The 20066-nt window shown below is 33.5% G+C and overlaps 1 protein-coding gene across 1 annotated transcript in view; it reads left to right on the top strand.

Moving 5' to 3' along the window:
- LOC111150096 (syntaxin binding protein 5 like) overlaps nt 1-20066 on the top strand; it is a 416035-nt gene that overhangs the window by 191478 nt on the left and 204491 nt on the right. Inside the window, exon 8 of the mRNA XM_022507443.1 lies at nt 17025-17108. Within this exon, the coding sequence (XP_022363151.1) occupies nt 17025-17108 (84 nt within the window). The remainder of the gene's footprint in view (nt 1-17024; nt 17109-20066) is intronic.

Genomic DNA, 20066 nt, shown 5'->3' with positions numbered 1-20066 from the left:
TCTTTTGATGGCTGCATAGTATTCCATTGTGTGTATATATATATATATATATATATATATATATATATACCATGTCTTTATCCATTCATCTGTTGATGTACATCTAGGTTCTTTCCATAGTTTGGCTATTGTGGACATTGCTGCTATAAACATTCAGGTGCATGTGCCCCTTCGGATCATTACGTTTGTATCTTTAGGGTAAATACCCAGTACTGCAATTGCTGGGTCATAGGGTAGCTCTGTTTTCAACTTTTGAGGAACCTCCATGCTGTTTTCCAGAGTGGTTGCACCAGCTTGCATTCCCATCAACAGTGTAGGAGGGTTCCCCTTTCTCCGCATCCTTGCCAGAATCTGTCATTTCCTAACTTGTTAATTTTAGCCTTTCTGACTGCTGTGAGGTGGTATCTCATTGTGGTTTTGCTTTGTATTTCCCTGATACTGAGTGATGTGGAGCACTTTTTCATATGTCTGTTGGCCATCTGGATGTGTTCTTTGAAGAAATTCGTGTCCTCTGCCCATTTCTTGATTGGATTATTTGTCCTTTGGGTGTTGAGTTTGATAAGTTTTTTATAGATTTTGGATACTAGCCCTTTATCTGATACGTCGTTTGCAAATATCTTCTCCCATTCTGTCAGTTGTCTTTTGGTTTTATTGACTGTTTCCTTTTCTGTGCAAAAGCTTTTGATCTTGATGAAGTCCCAAGAGTTCATTTTTGCCCTTGCTTCCCTTACCTTTGGCGATGGTCCTACAAAGAAGTTGCTGCGGCTGAGGTCAAAGAGGTTGCTGCCTGTGTTCTCCTCAAGGATTTTGATGGATTCCTTTCTCACATTGAGGTCCTTCATCCATTTTGAGTCTATTTTTGTGTGTAGTGTAAGGAAATGGTCCAGTTTCATTTTTCTGCATGTGACTGTCCAATGTTCCCAACACCATTTGTTGAAGAGACTGTCTTTATTCCATTGGACATTCTTTCCTGCTTTGTTGAAGATTAGTTGACCATAGAGTTGAGGGTCTATTTCTGGGCTCTCTATTCTGTTCCATTGATCTATGTGTCTGTTTTTGTGCCAGTATCATACTGTCTTGATGATGACAGCTTTGTAATAGAGCTTGAAGTCTGGAATTGTGATGCCACCAACTTTGGCTTTCTTTTTCAACATTCCTCTGGCTATTCGAGGTCTTTCCTGGTTCCATATAAATTTTAGGATTATTTGTTCCATTTCTTTGATAAAAATGGATGGGATTTTGATAGGGATTGCATTAAACGTGTAGATTGCTTTAGGTAGCATAGACATTTTCACAATATTTGTTCTTCCAATCCATGAGCATGGAACATTTTTCCATTTCTTTGTGATTTCCTCAATTTCTTTCATGAGTACTTTATAGTTTTCTGAGTATAGATTCTTTACTTCTTTGATTAGGTTTATTCCTAGGTATCTTATGGTTTGGGGTGCAATTGTGTCTTGTAAACAGGATTGACTCCTTAATTTCTCTTTCTTCTGTCTTGTTGGTGTATAGAAATGCAGCTGATTTCTGTGCATTGATTTTATATCCTGACACTTTACTGAATTTCCATACAAGTTCTAGCAGATTTGGAGTGGAGTCTTTTGGGTTTTCCACATATAGTATCATATCATCTGCAAAGAGTGATAGTTTGACTTCTTCTTTGCTGATTTGGGTGCCTTTAATTTCTTTTTGTTGTCTGATTGCTGAAGCTAGGACTTCTAGTACTATGTCGAATAGCAGTGGTGATAATGGACACCCCTGCTGTGTTCCTGACCTTAGTGGAAAAGCTCTCAGTTTTTCTCCATTGAGAATGATATTTGTGGGGGGGGTTTCATAGATGGCTTTGATGATATTGAGGTATATACCCTCTATCCCTACACTTTGAAGAGTTTTGATCAGGAAGGGATGCTGTACTTTGTCAAATGCTTTTTCAGCATCTATGGAGAGTATCATATGGTTCTTGTTCTTTCTTTTATTAATGTGTTGTATCACATTGATTGATTTGCGGATGTTGAACCAACCTTGCAACCCTGGAATAAATCCCACTTGGTCATGGTGAATAATCCTTTTAATGTACTGTTGGATCCTATTGGCCAGTATTTTGGTGAGAATTTTCGCATCTGTGTTCATCAAGGATATTGGTCTGTAATTCTCTTTTTTGATGGGATCCTTGTCTGGTTTTGGGATCAAGGTAATGCTGGCCTCATAAAATGAGTTTGGAAGTTTTCCTTCTATTTCTATTTTTTTGAACAGTTTCAGGAGAATAGGAATTAATTCTTCTTTAAATGTTTGGTAGAATTTCCCTGGGAAGCCATCTGGCCCTGGGCTCTTGTTTGTTGGGAGATTTTTGATGAGTGCTTCAATCTCCTTACTGGTTATGGGTCTGTTCAGGTTTTCTAAGGAACATTGTTTTTTTTAAGGGTTTGATCATAGGAGTTACCTAGAGGGGAGTTCATTTACATGGGGCACTCAACCGTGGATTTGAGACAATGTTTTGAGAAGGACACCTGGATCTGGTCCTAATCATTTGTTGGAATGGCCCCTTGAAGATGGATTTAACAAAGACATATGGTAAATAAAGTAGAGAATCTAGGGCTTTTGGTATAATATTAAAGAGGAGGTCAGAAGATAGGGAGATGAGAATGTTAAAATGGACATATTATATTTTTCCTGACCTCCTAGAGGGTTCTTAAAGACACTGTCTTCAATTAACCTAATAAGTGCTCTAGAAAAATGAGTACAAGTCTATTTGAGAAGTTTGGTAGGGGTTGTCTCTTTTGGGTCTTTGTTGACAGTAGATGATGGCAGAGATCCAGGTTCCATAGTATCTCTGGGGATTAAATATCATGGATTGGTAGAGGCCAGGTGGTAATATTTGACCATCTGGCAATATGAACATAATTGCCATAGCAAGCAGTAAGCCTGGATGGCAATACAGATATCTATGGTAATAGCTAATATATATCATGCTGTTTCTAGGAGCAAAATTAGGTGAACAGCTGACTGGGATATTGTTTGATTTGCACAATCAGAAAAAAAAAATCAGCTCTTGACATTGACCATCAAAGTGGAAATTCACAGGACTTCATCAGGTTTCCGGTTATAAGCCAGCTCACAGATCTAGAGCCCACTGATGGAAAGCGAGAGGCCAGTTGCCTCTGAAGAAGGACCCTGAAGTGCTTCCATATGTACATACTGTAATTATGGAAGGATCTATGGTCACTTGCAAAAGTAACTGTTTACTTTTCTAGTATTATTAGCTATAGGGTTGGAGGAGGCATTAATATCAAAAGATCCAAAAAGTGTGATCCTCCAGTTAGACTCATGGCATATGGAATTATGTAACTAAGTGATAAATGATCTTTTGACTAAAGTGTATCTCATAGTAGGTCCAATGGGTTTTCAGACACACCCAGTTATTTTACACCACAACTGTATAATCTGTATAGATATGCACAGAAGCTGTCATAATTCTCTTACTGGTTTTCTGACTTTGGAATTAAAGCCATTACAATTGGAAGGGACAAATGAAAACTCCTAAAACTTGTCTCTCCTTGCCATGATTGTAAACGGATGTCAGGAGGTATTTCTGGAAGAGTTGCAGAGATTTAGCACAATTAGAATTGAATGATGCAATAAGTGGTCACTGATATATCCTTGTTGAATCCCATTGTCTGGGTTCTGCAAAAAAACAAGATGATTTAGCTTGGTGTTAGTAGACCACTGTAAAATTAACCAAGAGATTGCCCCAATGACAGTGGCTTTGCTGTTGATACTTCTAAAGGTGCAGATCAATATCAGTGTGTCTCCTGATTAACAATTATTGATTTAGTGAACTTTTTTTCTCAGTATTTCAGTAGAGAAGATCAAAAGCAGTTTGCTTTTATAGAAAGGGAAAGCAGTATAACTTCATAATTTTTTCCCAGGACTACATTATTTTTTATATTCTGTCATAATATAGTCCTAGGAAAACTTGGTTGTCTTGACATTCTTTAGAAAGGCTATGAGTTCATTTTCCATTATATAATACTAATTGGATGTGGTGAGAAAAAGTGGCAAGCACCTCTGTAACTAACAAGATTTGTGTCAGAGGCTGGGAAGAAAATTCCAGAAAGATCTAGGACCTTGTCTTATATGTGATGATATTGAGGATTCAGTGGTCTGGGGCATGCAGGGGTATTTCCTCTAAGGTAAAGCATAAGCTTATGTATTTCTCTTTGCTAAGAGAGTGTAATATCATTTGATGGGCCTTTTTGGGTTCAGATAATAGTATATAATATCTTCAAAATTACTGTTTCAAATCATTTTTTATGATTATCCAAAAAGTCTGCTGGTTTTAAGTGGGATCTAGAGGTGAAAAGGCTCTTCACTAAGTCCAAGCTGCTTTGCAGGCCACCTTATTACTTGCTGCATATGATCTAGTAGATCTGGTAGAGCTTAATATATCTGGTAGATAAGAATGATCTGTTGAAAAGCCCAGCGAGAAAGTCACAACAGCTATTCTCTTTTTTCAAAGCAACTCCTGGTATAATGAGCTCTTGTAGAGACTGAACGCCTAACCATGAGACACCAAATGACAATGTAACCTGAGCTGTCCGTTATGAATTAGATGGTATAATACTCATTAAATCATACAAGTGGGTGAGGGAACTGACAAACCATTTTATACGGGAAGTGATTTATTCAGGAAATTAGCCTTCAGCTGTCTAAAAGGCATAATTAGATAAACGGAGGTCCTAGAATTTCATCTGTTGCAACAGTGCCTTTCTCTTAACCCAGATATGTGGTCTCAGGGTGGAGGTAGAATACCTAAAACCAACTGATGGAGGAAGACAGAATTCAGGCTTGCCTCACATGTCAGATAATTGGTTATTATCTAGACATTGCTACTCAATTACATCTCCACTTAGGGGTGAACTTGAGTGATCTGATGAAGAAAAATTGTTGATCCCCAAGCAGTATAATTGTGCATTTCATATAGAGAGTGAAACACAATAATAAAAAATCTTAAAGGAAAAATTCATTTCCACTTCATTTCTTTATAAAAAAAAAAAACTATGAGGTCAAATAGAAAATACCAACCAAAATTGACAAATACATTAAAATTAACAATACTGTAATACTACATATGAATTATGAAATAAAATTTCTGTGAAATAAAAACAATTATAAAATAATACATAGCATTTAATACTTATGTGAATAAAATTTGGAAATTTAAACAAATTCATATGAAACAAAAAGATAGGAAAAGAACAAGAAAATAAACGAAAGGAAGCAAGAAGGAAATGTAAAGATAAAAGGGGAACTTAGGGAGTTCTTCCATTTTTTTTTTAAAGATTTTATTCATTTATTTGACAGAGATCACAAGTAGGCAGAAAGGCGGGCAGAGAGAGGAAGAAGCAGGCCCCCCACTCACTGAGCATAGAGCCTGATGCGGGGGCTTGATCCCAGGACCCTGAGATCATGACCTGAGCTGAAGGCAGAGGTTTTAACCCACTGAGCCACCCAGGCACCCCGAATTCTCCCATTTTTAAGCTGTCTTATAAATTAATCAATATGCTGGTTCTTTGCACAGAATATAAACATAATATGCAAACTACTATCTGACCTCATTAAGAAAAACAGGGAAAAACAAAGTTACACAAATGACACACAAAACAAGAAGAAATATACTAAAACTAAGGAAATTTTTAAACATCCAAATTAAACTGTTTTACACAACTCTAACAGATACATTTAAAAGCATAGCTAAATTTGGTAATTTCCCAGAGAAATAAATTTATCATCATTGACACTAATAGAAAGTTTAAGAAAATGAGGAAGTTATTTAATTACTCTGCACAAATAAAAGTACCAGTCCCAGGTGGTTTTACAAGGAAATTTTACTAAATTTCTAAGTATTACTATAATATAATGCTACATCAACTATTCTAAAGCAGGGATTGCCACTGTGGCCTATGGGACAAATCTGGCTTATTTCCTGTTATTGTAAATAAATTATTTTTGGTTTTGTTTCTTTTTTGAGATTGTATAGTCTAGAAAGTGTAAAATATTTACTCTTTGTCCCTTTAGAGAAAAAGTTATCATCCTGTGTTCTGAGTAGTTTAAGAAAGGAAAATATTAAACTTGTTTTTATTTTATAAGTTATAACTAAGCCTGAAAAAAGTTGCACAGAGGAAAACATGAATTTATTGAATTTATTAATATCAGTGGAAAAGTCTTAAGTAAAATATCTTATAGGACACAGTCTCCAAAATCATATTCAAAAACAAAATACTGATAAATGGTGTTTTATTCAAGTGTTGCAAGGATAGTTACTATGAGAAAAATCCATCAGTACAGTTTGTCATTAACAGATCTAAGGAAAAAAAATGATCATCTCCATCAATGCTGAAAATGTCTTTGAATACAGTTTAACATCCACAGTAACTCCACTTTTGTTAATGGAAGGCTATCTTATTTCAGATCAGTCCTACCACTGGGAGAACTACAAAATCTAGACAAAATATTTTTGAAAATCGGTTTGAGGGCACCAGAGAGTGACCAAGACAGTGAACATTTGTAAGCTCTTGATTCCACAGAAAGAAACCCAGAAACACTTGCCACAATTTTCCCTTCTAGGGATTTTCCTATTTGAAAAGAATGCTAAGATATTAAGTAACCAAAGTCATTGGCTGAGAGGGTAAGTAGAGTTTTCTGTAGTTTTATGGGCAGAAGAGTAGTGTGAGTAAGGAAAGGAGTTCAGGGCAAGCCAAAAATAAAAGTCTCTGATAGTCACTCCAAGCTTTCAGTGTGACTCCAAAGGGATTTACCCTACAAATAAGGTTGAACCAGAAATAAACTAGTCCTTTAAATAACTGAAATTTTTCTTAACATTATCTGAATCCTTTTGGGATTAAGTTGATCTACCTTAGTTTAACTGACTGATAAAATTTTTAAAAAATTCTTTATGGAAGAATAAAACATCACCCAGAGCCTTTATTTATCACTATATTTCTCCCACACTTAACTTCTATACTGAAAGTAAAAATAACATGGTATATAAAATGATCAGAATGATCAGAATTCACCATAAACCAAGAGAACAGACTAAGTAGAGATAGACCAACAGGAAATTCAATAGCAGTTATCAAATGTGGACTTTAAAATAAATATGATTGAAATGTTTAATAAATAAAAATGATAGAGGTTTCAGCAGAAAAATGAAAAGTGTAACTGAAAACAAAATAACTGATTATAAACAGAAGAAGAGAGAATTAGTGACCTGGGAGTTAGGTCAGAAGAAAATATCCAAATGAAAACATTGTAAGCCAAAAGGATGAAGAGAATTTAGGACATAATGAAACGTGGAATATATATGGATTGGAGTCCCAGAGGAAGAAAAAAGAGAATGTGACAGAGCAATATTTGAAGAATGAATGGATGATAATTTTTCAAACTGATGACAGATATAAAAAATAGGTACTACAGACTCAAAGCAAACTTAACAAAGAGTAAATTTCACCTAGACATATCAAAGACAAAGAGAATAATTCTAAAAGCAGAGTATAGAAAAAAATAAGACTAACATCAGACATCTTAACAGAAAAAATGGGAAATATGAAGACAATTCAGGGAGCATGTTAAGGTACTGACAGAAAAAAATCACCTACAGAAAAAAAGCCTACACAGAATTCTATGCTCTACAAGAACACCCTTAAAAAATACGTCATGAAATTATAGCAATCCAACATAATTTGCAATAATGAATAGCAAATCTGCTCTAGTTAAAAAACTATAATTCTCTATGAAAATGAAATTGATTATAAAAGAACAGAGATGTAGGAGGAATAAAGAATTATGTAAGTCTAGGGAATATTTTATAAAAATAATTACTTCTGGGTGTGTAATACATTGAAAAATAATATGTATTTAAGTTAAGAATAGGTCAAAAGTTGGGATAAAGTCTGTTGAATTAAAGTTCCAAGGTTCTTCTAGCTTCCAAAAAGTAACACAAGTACTAATTTACATTATAGTTTAATAAGTCATAAAAACATTTTATATTCATGTGGTTAATACTAAAGGAATAATAAATATAAGTATAATGGATAAGTTAATAGGGAACTAAGATAACAAAAATTATTAACCCAAAAGAAAACAACAATGGAAAAAATAACATTAAACAGATGGGGCAAATATAAAATAAGTAAATAGATTCGCTCTAAAGTATGACAGCAATTATATTACATGTGAACAAATAGTCTAAAGATAGTAATTTTCAGACTGTGTTAAAATAACATATTGTTACAAGAGACACATTTTAAACTTAAGGTTATAGAAAAGTTGAATGTAAAAGGATAGGAAAAGATACAGTGTGTTTACCCTAAGCAAAAATAAACAAACAAAAAAACTGTTGTAGCTATACTAATATCAGACAAAGTAGATGCCTTGGTTCAGGTAGCTATAACAAAATACCATAAACTAGATGACTTAAATGACAATTATTTCTCATAGTTCTGAGGCTGAAAAAGGCAAGATTAAGGCACCAGCAGATTTGGTGTATAGTGAGGGTCCATCTTCTCAATGTGTCTTCACACAGTGAAAAGGGAAATAGAGCTTTGTAGAGTCTCTTCCATAAGGGCATTGCTCATTTTCTTTAGGGTCCAACCTTTAAGATCAAATCACTTGCCAAAGGTTCTACTTCCTAATACCATCACAAACATAGGAATCAAAAGTAAGCAAATAAAGAAGTAATTAGTGAGGATAAAGAAAATTATTGACATGTATAATACATTACACCAAATACCTGCATATCATACATTATTTTCTAGTGTAGATGGAGTTTTTACCAAAATTGTACATTTGTTGAACATAAATCCTGTTTGAACAAATTTCTTGGGATTATAATAATATTCAATATATCCTCTAACCTCTGGAGAATTTAGCAAGATTGTTAATAAAATATAAATAGGAAATCTCCTAAATGCTTAGTAATTAACTGCTACACTTCTGCATAACATATGTAAAAGAAGAAATCAGTATCGAAGTTAGAATATATTTTAGGTTACATTATAGAAGAACTATGATATGTCAAAACTTGTGGAATATAGCTAAAGCTGTGCCTAGAGGGAAATATATACCTTTTGTTAGGATTTTTTAAAGTGAAAAACTGTAAATCAATGATCTTAGTGTAAAAATAGAAAAATAGTGAATTAAACTCAAAGAAACTAAAAGAAAGATAATAAAGATATGATGATTAATTTTATGTGTTAACATGACCTAAACTGTGGGGTGCCCAGAGATTTGTTCAAATATTATTCTGGGTGTTTCTGTGAGGATGTTCTGGATGAGATTAACATTTAAATAAGTAGACTGAGTAAAGTAGATTGCTCTCCCTATTGTGGGTGGGCCTCATCTAATCAGTTGCCTGAATAGGACAAAAAGGCTGACCTTCCTTCAAGTTAAAATAGGCTGACTACTTTCAAACTGGGACATCAGCTTTTTCCTGTCCCTGGCCTTGAACTGAAACATGAGCTCTTCCTGGATCTGGAGCCTGATGGCCTTCAGATTGAGATTACACCTTTGATTCTTCTAGTTCTCATGACTTTATACTCAGACTAAAACTACATTATTGATTTCCAGCTTGCCAGCTAGTCCTGCAGATCCAGGGACTAGTCAGCCTTTGCAATCCCCTGAGCCAACTTCTTATAATAAATTTCTTTCTGTTTAGATACATCCTATTGGTTCTATTTCTCTAGAGAATTCTAACGCAAAATAAAGACAGCAAACAGTAAAAGAAATAGAAAAGAAAAATATTGTACATTAGCAAAAACAAAACAATTCTGTAAAAATACTAATAAGACTTAGGCACCTGGGTGACTCAATTAAGTGTCCAAGTCTTGGTTTTAGCTCAAATCATGATCTCAGGGTCATGAGATCAAGCCCTGCATTGGGACCCATCCTCAGTGTAGAGTCTACTTCCCTTCTTCTTCTCCTTCTGCCCCTCTCCCCTTATACTCTCTCTCTCTAAAATAACCTTTTAAAAAATACTAATAAAACTGATGCATCTTTGGCAAGTCTGATCAATAATCAAAGAAGACAAAAAGGAATACAACCACTTTGCATGCTTCCCAGGAATACAAAATTGACTTTTCAAAATCAGTGGATATAGTCAATGTGCTGAATGGGAAAAATATTTAGCCAAGAATACTTCATCCAGCAAGGCTGTCATTCAGAATAGGAGGGAGAGAGTTTCCCAGACAAACAAAAACTAAAGGAGTTTGTGAACATTCAATCAGCCCGGCAAGAAATATTAAGGGGGACTCTTAAAAAGACCAAAAACTCTTAAAAAGACCAAAAGTAACAAAGACTAGAAAGGAATAGAGAAAATCACCAGAAACACCAACTTTACAGGTAAAACAGTAGCACTAAATTCATATCTTTCAATAATCACTCTGAACATAAATAGATGAAATGCTCTAAACAAAAGACAAAGGGTATCAGAATGGATTAAAAAAACAAAATCTACTTATGTGCTGCCTACAAGAAATTCATTTTAGACTTTAAAACACCTGCAGATGGAATGTGAGGGGATAGAGAACCATCAATCATATTAATGGATATCAAAAGAAAGCAGGCTTAGCCATACCTATATCAGACAAACTAGATTTTAAAACAAAAACTGTATGTAACAAGAAACGAGGAAGGCCATTATATCTTAAGGAGTTTATCCATCAAGAAGGTCTAATAATTATGAATACTTGTGCCCCCAACTTTGTAACATCCAAATATATAAATCAATTAATAATAAGCATAAAGAAACTCATTGATAATAATACAATAGTAGTAGGGACTTTAACACCCCACTTACATCAATGGACAGATCATCTTAAGCAGAAAATCAACAGGAAACAATGCTTTGAATGATGTACTGGACCAGATGGACTTAAGAGATACATTCAGAACATTTCATCCTAAAGCAGCCGAATACACATTCTTGTTGAGAGCACACAGAACATTCTCCAGAATAGATCACCTAATAGGTGACAAATCAGGCCTCAACAAGTAAAAAAATTGTGGTCATATTTTCAGACAACACTATTTTTCAGACATGCATATTTTCAGACAACACTATGAAACTTGAAGGCAACCACAAGAAAATTTGAAAAGACCAAAAATACATGAGGGTTAAAGAACATCCTACTACAGATTGAATGGGTTAACTAGGATATTTAAGATCAAATAAAAGAGCACATGGAAACAAATGAAAATGAAAACACAACAGTCCAAAACCTTTAGGATGCAGCAAAGGCAATCCTAAGGAGGAAGTATATTGCAATAGAAGCCTACCTCAAGAAACAAGAAAAGTCTCAAATATATGACATAACCTTACACCTAAAGGAGCTAGAAAAGGAACAGCAAATAAAGCCTAAATCCAGCAGAATGAAAATAATAGAGATTAGAGCAGAAATAAATGATGTAGAAACAAAAGAATCATTAGAACATATCAACAAAACTAAGAGCTGGTTCTTCAGATGAATCATTAATTGGATAAACCCCTAGCCAGACTTAACAAAAAGAAAAGATAGAGGGTCCAGATAAATAAAATCACCAATGAAAGAGCAGAAATCACAAACAACACTACAGAAATCCAGGAGAATATTGTGAAAAATTATATGCCAACAAATTGGTCAATCTGGAGGAAATGGGTAAATTCCTAGAAACATACAAACTACCAAAACTGAAACAGGAAGAAATAGAAAGTTTGAACAGACTGATAAAAAACAAAGAAATTGAATCAGTAATAAAAAGAAAAAATCTCCCAACAGACAGAAGAGAGTGAAAGAAACTATGAGGGACTCTCAACAATAGAGAATAAACTGAGGGTTGATGGAGGGAGATGGTGTGGGGGATTGGCTAGATGGATGATAACCATTAACGAGGGCACTTGTTATGATGAGCACTGTATGTAAGTATGTAAATTGTATATAAGTGACGAATTACTGAATTCTATCCCAAAACCAATATTGCACTATATGCAATTTAAATTTAAATTTTATTTGAATTTAAATAATTTTTAAAAATCAGTGGAATTTTCTTATTTACAAATATAGAGAAAAAAGTGTTTAACAATAAAAAGATAGAAAAGTGTTTGACAAAAATCAACTTCCCTTTGTGATAAAAATTTCTTGTTACACTAGAAGAAAGGAACTTTGTTAATCTGAACTTAATTACCCAGAACTATGAAAATATCCTCCTTAATGATGAATTAATAAGCTTTCCTCCTACATTCTGAAATGAGACAAAGATTTCTATCATACTCCAATTTAACATTGTACAGCCATTAACAATATTAATTATTTTAAAAAGATGAAAAGGAATTGGAGCTTTGATGTGCAGCTTATGGAAATCAAAATTGGTACAACCACTTTGGAAAACTGTTTGGCAGTATCTATTAAAGTTAAACATACTCTTACCCCATGAATCAGTATATACCTGACAGAAATTCATATATATATTCTCTAAAAGACATATACAAATTTGTTTATGGTAATGTTATTATATTACCCATAAAATAAATAAATTATGGTATTGTCCTACCCAAACAATGAAATACTATTACAATAATAAAAGTGAATGAATTATTGCTATAAATGCCATGATTAGAAATAGGAGCAGGACAGAAAAGGATATGTAATATATAATTCTACTCATAAAATGTAAAAACAGATACCAATAACCTATAGTTAGAAGTCTTTAGTTACTTTTAAAAGAGAAGATAAAAAGCAGATGGAAATGTTGATTGGTTAAGGGTATGAAATAGGCTTCTGAGTATCTTGTATTGTTTTTTTCTATTCCTTGATTTTCTATTATATTTTTTGATCCAAGTAGACTTTTCACAGGTATATTCAACTTCATAATTTGTTAAAGACATCCACAGTTTGTATGCTTTTCTCTATGTATTCTTCAATAAAAAATATTTATTAAAAATTAAACACCTATTCCTGATAAAAGAAATTTATTTAAATTTTTTTTCTTCTTTTCATATGCTTTTATAAAATAATAAATATCCCTCTTGATGAAGTTAAATCTGTATCCCACAAGTTTTAATATAAGGAATTTTTATTTAGTTCTGTTTCATACTTTTCAGTATAATTTCTTCTTTGACCATAATTACTTAGAAGTATATTTTTTAGTTTCCAAAATATTTTTGTTAGTGACTTCAAATTTTATTTCATAGTTGTTAGGAAATATGTATCTGTGATTTTGATTTTGTGGTATTTAATAATTAATTTAACAAATATTTATCAGGTACTTATTTTCTTTAGATACTGTTCCAGGCCCTGATGATATAGTAATCAGGAAGTCACCTTACTTCTTTGCCTTCACAGTACTTAAATTCTATTGTGAGAGATAAATTTTAAAAATTATATATACATATCATATAAGAATATAATATATAATTATATATAAACATATGTAATATATAATATATTTTTGTGACCTAGGTGATACTTATGTTTTGTTATGGTCAGACATGATTGCAGCATGATTTTGTTTTTGTCTTATAGTCACAGAGTAATCTTGTCAGATGTCTCCTAGATTTCAGGAATTTCTTTTCTCTTTCTCAATTCCCTAAGTGATTCTAATATTTTTTCATACTTCCTATATCATAATGTTGTATAGTTATCCCAATAACTTACAACATTTTGAGGTTATATAGTTTATATTTTGTTATTTACTGTAGTTATTACTAGTGTTTTATAAACAAAACAAGTTCTATCTTTTAGATGTTTCTATGAAAGAATATAATAGCATTTTAGATTATTACTTCTTTACATCTTAGGGCTCAAATTTTGAAAGGTCATATTATTCATTCTCTTGCTAAGTGAGATTTTCCAAACTTTTTAGACTTACAGATCTCCTCTCCTTGGATTCCATAGGGACTGGTTTAATGATACATCATTTTCTCTAGTATGTAAAAAGAGCTGATTTGAAGTTAAAATGCATCTTACTACAGTATTTATGACATTATATAAATTTTAACAAATATTTTTAAAGTTTACACTAAATTTTGACTTTGAATTTAGCAAGTGATTATGCCATTTAATTTAGTATGTAAAGAAGCTCAATTTTTTTGTCAAATCAATTTTCAGATTGTATGTGGTTTAATAATGAAACTTCTATTTCAGCCATTCTGACAGGTGTAAGGTGATATCTCATTGTGGTTTTGATTTGCATTTCCCTGATGACTGGTGATGTTGACTATCCTATGTGTCTGTTGGCTATCTGTATGTCTTTTCTGGGAAAATGTCTAAGTCCTCTGCCTATTTTCAATTGGATTATTGTGCTTTTAAAACAAATTATTTATTTGGAATAAGAGAGAGCATGAGAAAGGGGGAGGAGCAAAAGGAGAGGGAGAAGCAGACTCCCCACTGGGCAGGGAGCCTGTCATGGGGCTCGATCCCAGGATCCTAAGATCATGACCTGAGCCGAAGGCAGACAATCATTGAACAACCCAGGTGGTTCTTAAGGTGCCTCTTAATCAGGTTGTTTTTTGGTGTTGAGTTGTAAGTTCTTTATATATTTTTGATATTAACCCCTTATCAGATATATCATTTGAAAATATCTTCTCCCATTCAGTAGGTTACCCTTGAAAATTAAAAATAGAAATACTAATAGGAAAAAAATAAAGAAAAAAAGAAATACTAATAGGATTCAATAATTCCACTCTGGGTATTTACCCAAAGAAAACAAAAACATTAATTCAAAAAGATAGATGCACCCCTATGTTTATTGCAATATTATTGACAATAGCCAAGATATTGAAGCAACCTAAGGGCCCATCAATACACAAAAGGATAAAGAAGATGTGGAACTTTTTTTTTTTTTAAAGATTTTATTTATTTATTTGACAGACAGAGATCACAAGTAGGCAGAGAGGCAGGCAGAGAGAGAGAGAGAGAGGAAAGCAGGCTCCCCGCTGAGCAGAGAGCCCGATGTGGGACTCGATCCCAGGACCCTGAGATCATGACCTGAGCTGAAGGCAGCAGCTCAACCCACTGAGCCACCCAGGCGCCCCAAGATGTGGAACTTCTTAATGGAACATTTTGCAGTCATAAAAAAGGAGATCGTTACATTTGTGACAACTTGGATAGACCTAGAGGGTATTATGCTAAATGAATCAGATTAGAAAAGACAAATACGATTTTACTTATATGTGGAATCTAAAAAGTCAAATGAATAAACGAAAAAACAGAATCTGTAAGTACGGAGAACAAATTGATGGTTGCCAGAGAGGAGAAAGGTAGGGAATGGGCAAAATGGGTGATAGGAAGCGGAAGATACAGTCTTCCAGTTATTGAATGAATAAGTCCCAGGAATGATACTATAATAAAGTTGTATGGTGGCAGATGGTGGCTACATTTGTGGTGAGCATAGAATAACATAGAAGTTGAATCTCTATGTTGTACATCTGAAACTAATATAACATTCTGGATCAACTATACTTAAAAAATGTTTTAGTTAAAAAATAAAGATAAAACAGGGGCGCCTGGGTGGCTCAGTGGTTTAAGCCTCTGCCTTCGGCTCAGGTCATGATCCCGGGGTCCTGGGATCGAGCCCCGCATTGCGCTCTCTGCTCAGCAAGGAGCCTGCTTCCCTTCCTCTCTCTCTGCCTGCTCTCTGCCTACTTGTGTTCTCTCTCTGTCAAATAAATAAATAAAAATCTTTAAAAAAAAATAAAGATAAAACATAGTAAAAATAAAATCTTTAAATATGTTAAAACTTCAAAAAATACACATTGATTTCATGACCTGTTAGCTGGAATTTTTTAATTTGCTTTTAAAACTAGCTCATTTGTTTTTGTCAATTTTTGTGTTCTGTTATAAAATGTTGAGGTAAATGATTAGGTCTCAGGATGCTGTATAGGAGTAGCTTACAACCACCACACGATTTTCTTTTTCTTTTTTTTTTTTTTAATCCCCATACCTTTTATTTTTTTTTTGAAGTTTTAAATATCAATTTTATTTTATTTTGTTTTATTTCTTTTTAGGAATAAATTTTTCTTTTTTCTTTTATTTTATTATTCAGTTGCCACTGCCTATTTTCTATTTTTACCACTAGTGTTTTGGAATTATTGGAACATTTTTATGCATTGTGTAGGAATTTTCATCAGAGAAATACTACTAATGGATTTCAGGAAAATCATCTTAAGGCAGATTCATAGGCAATATTACCATTATTTGAACACTGGCTTCTTTTTATCCTTCCTGTGTTTTTAAACTAACGATACAGTAAATTTAATAAAATATAACTACAAATATAACTCAGAATTATATGATAATAAAAATCATCAACATGGCTATCAGTATTTAACTGAGTGAATCTTGAATATGATTATCTATTAATCATTATCTGCTCTCAAATACTTGTATTTTAAAATGAACCCAAGTATTTTGTTGTCTTATTTATTGATTTATAAATAAATAACCATTTTTAATGATGCAAATCTCTAGAATACCTTGTCTACTTCTGAGAGTTCATAAATCACCAGTTTAATATACTGACATAAGTCAAAGAGAAAATAGGATTTTAATATAAAGAAATAAGCCAAATTTATGCCATATTTTTTAAATGCATAGGACTGAATTGCATATACATTGATTATTAGAGTTATCCCATTTCATCCTTTATTTCATCTTCATTTTCTATCCCATTTTTCTTTTGTTCCAATTTTCTTATTTATTTTTACGTACATATGTGTATACACACACACACACACACACACACACATTTCCTCAATTTCTCTTGGAAATTGGGAATGAGGATGATTTCATTGGGAAATATTTATTGAAGTAAAGTTTATTTGCCTTTTTTTTAAATGTAGGAAATCTATATTCATGTTCTGGAAAAATTGGCATTCTAAATATAATTGTATTTTACAATATGATTTTACTTTATTGTATTAACATTAAACTTTATTTGGAACAAGTTAAAATTAATGTTAGAATTATAAAAATGATTGTTCTAATGTTTTCCAGCTGCTGATAGGTTATGAAAATGGTACTGTAGTATTCTGGGACTTGAAGTCTAAAAGAGCAGAACTAAGAGTTTATTATGATGAGGTAAGTCACTTCTACTGAAATATTTGAAAAGAATATTATGACTTTGTATCTGTTTTCTACTTGTAAGCTTTGTATGTTACAAATATTTTTATCATTGGGTAACTGTGTGGGTCTGACCCAGTGTTTCATATTGCCTGCTGGCATTTGCCCGAGTTCCAACTCTGGATTGTTCTCCTGAATGAGAATTCTGTCTTGATTGACTATTTTGGGGCCCTTTTTGGCATCTTAATTTACATTGGTGCTTATTACCTATCCTTTTGCTTACATTAGGTTATATGGTTATTATGTCTTGCCCCATTGTCCTTAAAATCTTTAAAGACACTATTCACACCTTTCTTAGAAAATTCTTTTTCTGTGACAGAAAACTTAAGAGGTCAGTTCGAAAGGCCTTATCATATAATACTTGCCTTCTCAGAATAAATATTGATTTTGTAAATAGTAAACCTTAATAATAAGGGTAAGATCTTAAAGTGAGTTTTATTGTACATAGTTGAGATTTAATTAGGTTTTTACTTTAGTTGTTCAAAGATTGATTCTAGGCCATTAAGGATTTCCCCATTCAGAGGAAGTTAATGTGAAGATAGACTGGGGCAAAAAGTGAAAAAGTGTAATTACCTCTTGTAATTTTGGGAATAAAGGTGATCATGTAAAGTGATCATGTAAACTCTTAATTCAATTTAAAAAATGGTGGAGTAAGGAGAGATAGGAAGAAAATATAGGCCAATAATCATTATCTGGTATCACCTGCACTTATATGAGAAGAATGCAGAAGAATTTAAGGCAACACTGATATAAATAGGAAGAAAAAAATTTTTTAAAAACACATTTCTTTGTGTGCTACCTCCCATCCCCTCATAACAGTTGCATTTTTAAGTTTTTGTGCTTAAAGATACATGCCTTTGGATATCTCATAAGTATACACACCCCCAATTCATTTCTTACGAGTTCTGGGAAACTAAGATTTTATGGCATATACAAGATACTTCTTGTAGTGAGAAAGAGTTCGGTGGTAAATGATACAATAACTGGGTAATCTGGTCATGGCTGGTGGAAAATACTCCGGCAGGTGATGTCTTATAATTATGCTCTTTGTGATCAACTTCTAGGCCATCTTGAATCATAAGAAAAGAAGGTCCTAGGGAGCTAAGCTAGACTTTTCTTTTATTAAAACACAAAATACAAAGATGATATTAGATATTGCTTCCTCTCTTAAGACTAGTAACTAGATAAGAGTACAAATATTATCTGAATAACCAGTTGGAAAGAGTAGGTCGTCTAAAAAGGACATACGGAGAAAATGATAAAACAACTAGTTTTGTTCTTTTTTAAAGGTTTTATTTATTTATTTGACAGACAAAGATCACAAGTAGGCAGAGAAGCAGGCAGAGAGAGGAAGAAGCAGGCTCCCTGCTGAGCAGAGAGCCAGATGCGGGGCTCGATCCCAGAACCCTGGGTCATGACATGAGTCGAAGGCAGAGGCTTTAACCCACAGGTGCCCAAAATACTTCTTTTTTTTTTTTTTAATTTATTTATTTGACAGAAAGAGAAATCACAAGTAGGCAGAGAGGCAGGCAAGGCTCCCCGCTGAGCAGAGAGCCCGATAAGAGGCTCCATCCCAGAACCCTGAGATCATGACCTGAGCTGAAGGCAGAGGCTTAACCCACTGAGCCACCCAGGTGCCCCTCAACTACTTTTTTTATGGCCTAAAACACTGTAAAAGGAAGACTTTCTAACCTTAAAAAGTGAGTAAAAGTAATTTTGCAATAAAGTGTTTAAATAAGCATTAGTGATATTTAAGTAAGTAGAGTACTACACTATACCTACTTTATACCTAGAAATAATTTTAAATATTGACTTATACATATACATGTATATATGCATATAATCTATTTACTTTAATGCATAATTATATATCCTATCATTTTAGTTAGTTAGTTATATACATGATTTTAGGAGTTTAGGAGTTAGTTATATACATGATTTTACTGCCAAACTTTTAAAACTTTCTTCAGCACGTTACCTCTCATATTTAGAAATAATTCTTTTTCTTTTCTTTTTTTAAATGTAATTTTATTTTTTCAGTGTTCCAAGATTCATTGTTTATGCACCATACCCAGTCCTCCATGCAATACGTGCTGTCCTTAATACCCACCACTGGGCTCAGCCATCCCCTCAGCCCACTCCCTTCCAAAACCCTGTTTGTTTCTCAGTCCTCAGTCTTTCATGTTTCATCTCCCCTCTGATTTCCCCCAATTCACTTAATACTATTATGAAGTGGTTTCTCTTGATTACAATACAGTGATCTCTCGATTACTATACATAGTGACCCCTTCATAGTCTTTTAAAGATTTTTTTAAATTTACTTATTTGACAGAGAGAGAGAGAGATCACCAGTAGGCAGAGAGGCAGGCAGAGAGAGGAGGAAGCAGGCTCACCGCTGAGCAGAGAGCCCGATGTGGGGCTCGATCCCAGGACCCTGAGATCATGACCTGAGCTGAAGGCAGAGGCTTAACCCACTGAGCCACCCAGGTGCCCCCCTTCATAGTCTTTTAAGTTCCTCATTAAACCTGTGGCTTTACATCACCCCTCCTTCCTAAAAATGGTTTCTTCCCCAAAATGGTTTCTTCCCTTGTTTTTGTCTTTCTACCTCATTTTTCACCCTTCCTTTCTCCATCACTGATTCTTTCCTTAGCTTTCCTTTAAATGATAGATACTCTTGAGTATTTTATGTCTTTACCTTCTTCATTTCACCTCCAGGTTGCATTTATATCTTCTCCCATCATTTCAAATATAAATATTTATTCTAGTAAATTTGAAGTCCTTGTATCTCTCACCTTTACTTTTCCCCTGACCTCTTGATCCATATATCTAATGATCTATTGCATAAGCCCAGATAAATATCTCATTGGTACTGAATTTATACTTAAAGATCTAAAACTTTTCTGTTTTCTTTTTCAG

Source organism: Enhydra lutris, unplaced genomic scaffold (genome assembly GCF_002288905.1).
Source record: "Enhydra lutris kenyoni isolate GAN:26980312 unplaced genomic scaffold, ASM228890v2 scaffoldscaffold2, whole genome shotgun sequence".
Classification (NCBI taxonomy): Eukaryota; Metazoa; Chordata; class Mammalia; order Carnivora; family Mustelidae; genus Enhydra; species Enhydra lutris.
The sequence above is the reverse complement of the archived record's forward strand: the minus strand, read 5'-3'. Positions and strand labels throughout refer to the sequence as shown.